Here is a 7,460-nt window from a genome sequence, read left to right on the forward strand (position 1 = left end):
AATTGTGCCCGGAAACGTCCTGGGAGCCAATGTAGGTCTTTCAGGACTGGTGTTATGTGGTCTCCACTCCCAGTCCCCAGTCTAGCTGCCGCATTCTGGATTAGTTGCAGTTTCCGGGTCACCTTCAAAGGTAGCCCCACGTAGAGCGCATGGCAGTAGTCCAAGCGGGAGATAACCAGAGCATGCGCCACTATGGAGAGACAGTCTGCGGGCAGGGAGGGTCTCATCCTGCGTACCAGATGGAGCTGCCCTGGACACAGAACTGACCTGCGCCTCCATGGACAGCTGTGAGTCCAGAATGACCCCCAGGCTGCTCACCTGGTCCTTCAGGGGCACAGTCACCCCATTCAGGACCAGGCATTCCTCCACACCTGCCCACCCCCTGTCCCCCAAAACATTCCTTCTGTCTTGTCAGGATTCAACCTCAATCTATTAGCCGCCATCCATCCTCCAACCGCCTCCAGGCACACCTAAGGGCTGTTATCTTTTGCCATCACCCCCTTTGACTGTTTGTTGCTAAGGCAATGGTTGCCATGAAAGGTTTGTATAGCAAACAATGATGGAGGATCTCCTCTCACCCTTCAAGGACTATAGGAAACTGAGCTTGGTCCCCTCCTCTTGCAAACCAGCCTGGACTGCAGTCGGAGGGGGTTCCTTGCAGCCCCAAAATGGATCTCCAGTGTCTCAACTATCGGGATCTGGTCCTCAACCGACCCTACGTCCCCCAGGTCTCCTTAGAGACCGATTACCCGACGCCACTGTACAGGTGAGTGTTTTGTCTGCTGCCCTTCTGTTCTTCCCAATTAAGGTGCAAAAAATAATAATACTATTTTTGACAAGTTTTACTAAATCTCAGGGGCGCTGCTTTATAAAACGTGGCCCGTTTTGCAGGATTTCGTTTGAACTCTTAAAGGATCAGCAGATTTGATCCCTGGGTTCAGGGACTCCCTCTGAAAAGCTGCCGGGCATCTGAGACGAGAGTGCCTCTGAGCGCACGAAGAGTGTGTTTCTTTCGTCGTTACAGGGCTGCCGTAACGAAATTTCCCAGACCTGTTCTGGCGGGAATTCTGAACGTTTTAAAATGTCCAGGAAAATCTAGGCCTATAGCAAACCCATGTCGGAACCATCAAATTTTGGGGGGCAAATTTCCTAATAATAATTTTAAAAGCTCAGGAAATAGTTCACCCCCCTCCTCCCCATTTCATCCTCACAGCAACAAAAAATAAAAATCTGGATTTTCACTTTTTGAAATAGGGCAACCCGACATTATTTTTATTTATTGCATATATATAGCTCCTTTTTATCTTCTGAAGAGGTTCTAGGCAGTGTTCATAGTTCTTCCCCTCCCCATTTCACCCTCCTGTGAAATACCCTGTGAGGTAGGTTAAGCTAAGAGATGGTGCCTGGGCTGAGGTCACCCAATGAGCTTCACGTCTTTGTGGGAATTCGAACCCGGCTCTCATGGGTCACAGCCTGACACTGTAACCATTAGGACACACTGGCTCTTATTAAAAGAATTGTAGTCTAGGCCTCCTTCGGAAAGCCAGTTCCATTCCAAAACCAAAGCGTTCCAAACCCAAGGCGCACTTTCCCATAGAAAGTAATGCAAAACGGATTAATCTGTTCCAGACTTTAAAAAACAACCCCTGAAACAGCCACTGAACATGGATTTTACTATCTAATGAGGCCACTGAGCCATAAAATGAAAGCAATAAAAAGTGTACTGCAGTTGCGCAATCAATCCATCAGTAGCCGAACTGGATTCCGCACAGTCACAAAAGCAAAACGAAAAAGAGCCGCAGAAACAGAAATGCAAAATAAATAGCAAAAACAGACAGACCTCAGTTTGGGTTCCAAGTTGTTTGAGTACCAAGGTGTTTGAGAAACAAAGTACCGCTGTATATATAGACAGTGCTTTTTTTTCCTTAAAAAAAATGTTATGAGGTACTCTCATTTTCCTACTCATATTAAAATACTGCCCCTCAATGAGGCCAAACTTAGATTCACAGAATGTTTTGGTGTATGCTTCCCCCTGCGTCCCCCAAGAAAAAGCACTATCTATCTATCTATCTATCTATCTATCTATCTATCTATCATCTATCTATCATCTATCTATCATCTGTATCTATCTATCTATCTATCTATCTATCTATCTATCTATCTATCTATATCTATCTCTATCTATCTCTATCTATCTATCTATCTATCTATCTATCTATCTATCATCCATCTATCTATCTATCTATCTAATCTAGCTATCATCTCTATCTATCTATCTATCTATCTATCTATCTATCTATCATCTATATGTATCTCTATCTATCTATCTATCTATCTATCTATCTATCATCTATCTATCTATCTATCTGTCTACCTATCTGTCTATCTATCTATCTACCTACCTACCTACCTACCTACCTACCTATCATCTATCTGTCTATCTATCTATCTATATATCCTGGCCTATAGAGCGAGATGAGCGCCGCAACCCCAGATTCGGTCATGACTGGACCTAATGGTCAGGGTTCCCTTTACCTTTAACATGGGGATTAGCAGCTAATAAAAGTTTGGGTTCTCTTGTTCGGGGCTTCCATCCTGTTCCACCTGGTGGCAGGTGGGAGTCCTGTCGCGACAGTCTTCAATCAAGACCAAGCCTGCTGGTTGCTGTTTTGCTCTGGTTTTCCTGGCTGGTGTCCTTGTTTTTTGTCCAAGGGAGCCCTCAGATTTCTCCATTAACAGTGTGGAACTGATGGATCCTTTGTGGGTGCCCGGCTAATGTTTCTTTCCTCTCCCCGGACGCAGTGATGAGTACCTGACGTTGAGGGGCCCGCGGAACCCCCCCATCCTCCGCCAGGCTGTCCGCTGGAAGTACACCCCTATGGGGTGGGATGCCATCCCCCAAACCTGGTATACGGGGCTGACCAACAGCCACAACCGCAACGCCTGGTACACCCTCACAGACCCTGTTGGCCGCGAAGCTTACTACCGTTGGCAGAAATGGCACGACCACAGAGAAAGGAATTTACCAGCTGGTAAGGTCCTGGGTCCTCGTTGTTGTTGTTGTTTAGTTGTTTAGTTTTGTCCGCCTCTTCGTGACCCCCTGGACCAGAGCACGCCAGGCCCTCCTGTCTTCCACTGCCTCCCGCAGTTGGGTCAGACTCATGCTAGGAGCTTCAAGAACACTGTCCCACCATCTCATCCTCTGTCGTCCCCTTCTCCTTGCACCCTCCATCTTTCCCAGCATCAGGGTCTTTTCCAGGGAGTCTTCTCTTCTCATGAGGTGGCCAAAGTCTTGGATCCTCAGCTTCAGGATCTGTCCTTCCTGTGAGCACTCAGGGCTGATTTCCTTAAGAATGGAGAGGTTTGATCTTCTTGCAGTCCATGGGACTCTCAAGAGTCTCCTCCAGCATTAGGTGAACATTAGGTGAGAGCAATTTGACAAGCGAGACATTAACCTGGAGCGGTACCTGAGTTTTTGTATCTCCGGGTTGCCTGCGTTAAGCAATGTGCATGGATATTAATATATATATATATATATATATATATATATATATATATATATATACACACATATATATACACATATATATATGTATATGTATGTATACACACACACACTTGTGTTATTTATATGCAAGCATTTGCAAAACACTCACTCAGAAAGCTCTCTGGAAGCGGTGTGTTGCAATGTCAAAATAATTTGTTCTTGTTGTTTAGTCGTTTAGTTGTGCCCAACTCTTCGTGACCCCCTGGACCAGAGCACGCCAGGCCCTCCTGTCTCCCATTGCCTCCCGCAGTTTGGTCAAACTCATGCTGGTAGCTTCGAGAACAATGTCCCACCATCTCGTCCTCTGTCGTCCCCTTCTCCTTGAGCCCTCCATCTTTTCCATTGCCGCCAACTCCTGCTGCAAAATCCTCCTCAACTCTGTTTTTTTTTTTTTTTGTGGGAGGGAGAACAAGGAACAATTTGCCCTATTCTGAATCAGACCACTGAGCTCAGTAGTGCCAGCAGGTCACCAGGGATTCAGACAGGGGCCGGATTTAGGTTTGACGAGGCCCTCAGCTCCTGAAGGTAATGGGGCCCTTTATATGTCCAGCTGGGACGCGGGTGGCGCTGTGGATTAAACCATAGGACTTGCCAATCAGAAGGTTAGGGTTTCACTGAAGAAATGTTGGAGGGGATGGAATAGGACGTCCCTATTTTCAGGGGAGAAACGTTGGAGGGGATGGAATAGGACGTCCCTATTTTCAGGGGAGAAACGTTGGAGGGGATGGAATAGGACGTCCCTATTTTCAGGGGAGAAACGTTGGAGGGGATGGAATAGGACGTCCCTATTTTCACAGGGGGGGGGACTCGGGTGGCGCTGTGGGTTAAACCACAGAGCCTAGGACTTGCCAATCAGAAGGTCGGTGGTTCGAATCCCCGTGACGGGGTGAGCTCCTGTTGCTTGGTCCCTGCTCCTGCCAACCTAGCAGTTCAAAAGCACGTCAAAGTGCAAGTAGATCAATAGGTACCGCTCCGGCGGGAAGGTAAACGGCGTTTCCGTGCACTGCTCTGGTTCGCCAGAAGCAGCTTAGTCCTGCTGGCCACATGACCCAGAAGCTGTACGCCGGCTCCCTCGGCCAATAAAGCGAGATGAGCGCCGCAACCCCAGAGTCGGCCATGACTGGACCTAATGGTCAGGGGTCCCTTTACCTATATGTCCAGCTGTCCTTTGTCAACAACAAATTTGAGACCAATCTAACCACCTTGCGACTTGGGACCTCCAAAGTGTGGTCATTTGTGGACCTTAACGTCCTCCACGGGGCATACCAGGAGAGGCGGTCCCGTAAGCCAAAAACATCTGGAGGGCTGAGTTTGCCTATGCCTGCCCAAGCCCATCAGCTAGCTCATTCCTGCAAGATTTGGCGAACTTGCTTTGTGCATCCCAATTGACCCCAAACCGGACCCCATGTGTGGGGCGGGTGGCTGTGGTTTTGGGGAAATGGCCGGCGGGCCGAACAGGGACTCTTGCCAGATCTTAAGGCTCCCCACCTCTGCCAAAGAGAGAGAGAGAAAGAAATTAAAGTGACGGCCTTTTTTTGCTGCAGTGGCACGAGGTTGGCTCAAATCTGTGTCTCCCGTTTTCTTCCAGCCTACGCTCAACATCTGCAAGACAGCTGTTGCTTCGACCCCATCGTCCCCGCCCAGTACTTGAGCCCTAAGACGCGATGGGGGGCGTTCATGTGGAGGGACAGACCCATTCTCGGAAAGGAATTTGGTAAGGAGGAGGGGGAGCCTGGGAGAGGGGCTGGGATGTTCTCTGGAGCAAGGCAGCGGTTTTAAAAGTAAGGTTTTCAAGCGTCCCGGTTTCCCGGAGACTGTCCTCGAATTTGCTAAAGTTGCGTCTGCTGATCTCTGTTTTTTAAGTGACCCTCCCTGGTGGTGATGGGGTGGGGGTTAGGGGGAAAGAACCCCTTCTTTTCCTTCTCAGTCTGTTTCTCAGCTTGCTTTGCCTTCCTGTCTGCATGTATGGGCAAGGTTGTGGCAGTCCCAAGACTCAGGGGGTGTGTTCTGCCTGATAAGGAAAAATCCTGGGGTGCTGATTTACTCCGCTGCCCAGCTGGTCGGGGAGCCACTCCCCGCGGGTCTCTCCGGCCAAGCTAAAGAAGCAAAACAGCGGTCACTTGTTGTTGTTGTTCAGTCGTTTAGTCGTGCCCGCCTCTTCATGACCCCATGGACCAGAGCACGCCAGGCCCTCCTGTCTTCCACTGCCTCCCGCAGTTTGGTCAAACTCATGCTGGTAGCTTCGAGAACACTGTCCCACCATCTCGTCCTCTGTCGTCCCCTTCTCCTTGTGCCCTCCATCTTTCCCAACATCAGGGTCTTTTCCAGGAAGTCTTCTCTTCTCCTGAGGTGGCCAAAGTCTTGGAGCCTCAGCTTCAGGATCTGTCCTTCCAGTGAGCACTCAGGGCTGATTTCCTTCCGAATGGAGAGGTTGGATCTTCTTGCAGTCCATGGGGCTCTCAAAAGTCTCCTCCAGCACCAGAATTCAAAAGCAGCCTAGTCCTCATGAACCCGATTTCAATGGGAACATCGGACGTTGCCTTCTATAGTCGCGCCACTGGGGTCCTCCTTGCAGAGGATCTCTGAGGTTTCGGAACGGGGACATCCCTGGGCCTATCTGGGACCTTCTGCACGCCAGTATCTACAGCCTTTTCTCTTTCTTCTCTCCCAGTGGTCAACCGCAACCGCGGACCCGAGGAGCTGAAGGGGAAGCCTGGCTACGTGCCACACCTGACCATCCACACCCCGATGTTCACCGCCAAGGACTATCGCACCTGGAGGATGTTTGAACGACAGCCTTCGACCAAACACAAGCACTAGTAAAAAACTTTTCCCCCGCTGCTTTGTGTTACCCAGGTATCCTCCTTTGCGGCAGAAATTGGTGGTGGGCACCTGAGACCCTTTCCAGGCAAAGCTGTGCCAATGCCCACCTTAGTTCCCAAACTCCGAAAACCTGGAAGTAAGTGTTCCGGTTTTCGAACGTTTTTCGGAAGCCGGACATCTGCCGCTGCTGTTGGCTATTGTTTCCGGGGCGCCTGCGCCAATCAGAAGCCGCGCCTCGGTTTCCGAACATTTTGCAAGTCCAATGGACTTCCGGAACGGATTAAGTTTGGTGCTTTGGTTTTCGCTATTTATTTTGCGTCTTTTTTGTTTTTGAGGCTTTTCCAGTTCGTTTGCTTTTGGAACCCAGTTCACCTACTGTTGGACTGGTTGTGTGACTGCGGAAATGGATAAAAGCCCCCCCTCCAAACAATGACAATAGGGACGCGGGTGGCGCTGTGGGTTAAACCACAGAGCCTAGCGCTTGCCGATCGGAAGGTCGGCGGTTCGAATCCCCGCAATGACGGGTTGAGCTCCCGTTGCTCAGTCCCTGCTCCTACCAACCTAGCAGTTCGAAAGCACTTCAAAGTGCAAGTAGATAAATAGGTACCGCTGTGGCGGGAAGGTAAACGGCGTTTCCGTGCGCTGCTCTGGTTCGCCAGAAGCGGCTTAGTCCTGCTGGCCACATGACCCGGAAGCTGTACGCCGGCTCCCTCGGCCAGTAAAGCGAGATGAGCGCCGCAACCCCAGAGTCGGCCACGACTGGACCTAATGGTCAGGGGTCCCTTTACCTTTTACCTTTACTCACCACGAAGTTGTTACATTAAATGCCACTTTTTCAACCAGAAAAAAAGGAAAAAGAAAGATGTGCCAGTACTTTGTACCCCTATCTGAAATTTCATGCATATCAGTTAATATCTTGACCTTCCCTCCACGAAAATAGCTGTTTACTTGGTCGTTTTCCTATGTTGCAAAGGCTGAAATTTCAGTTCCGCAGAGCAGGGTCAAGATATTAACTGATATGCATGAAATTTCAGATGGAGCTAATATAATCCCTAGTGTAGTAAGATAAGACCTTTGGAACAGGCATATT

The 7,460-nt window shown here is 49.4% G+C and overlaps 2 protein-coding genes across 2 annotated transcripts in view; both read left to right on the forward strand.

Annotated features, from left to right (window-relative positions):
• The window catches only part of RNF126 (ring finger protein 126), a 767,042-nt gene that overhangs the window by 370,759 nt on the left and 388,823 nt on the right, over positions 1-7,460 (forward strand). The window lies entirely within an intron of this gene.
• On the forward strand, positions 535-6,388 carry TEKTIP1 (tektin bundle interacting protein 1). The gene is made up of 4 exons (XM_083594963.1): positions 535-766; positions 2,803-3,032; positions 5,136-5,261; positions 6,219-6,388. Exons 1-4 carry the CDS (start codon positions 669-671, stop codon positions 6,365-6,367), a joined length of 603 nt encoding a protein of 200 aa, XP_083451089.1. The 5' UTR covers positions 535-668; the 3' UTR covers positions 6,368-6,388.

This window comes from Podarcis filfolensis (assembly GCF_964270895.1).
Source record: "Podarcis filfolensis genome assembly, chromosome: 18".
Taxonomy (NCBI): Eukaryota; Metazoa; Chordata; class Lepidosauria; order Squamata; family Lacertidae; genus Podarcis; species Podarcis filfolensis.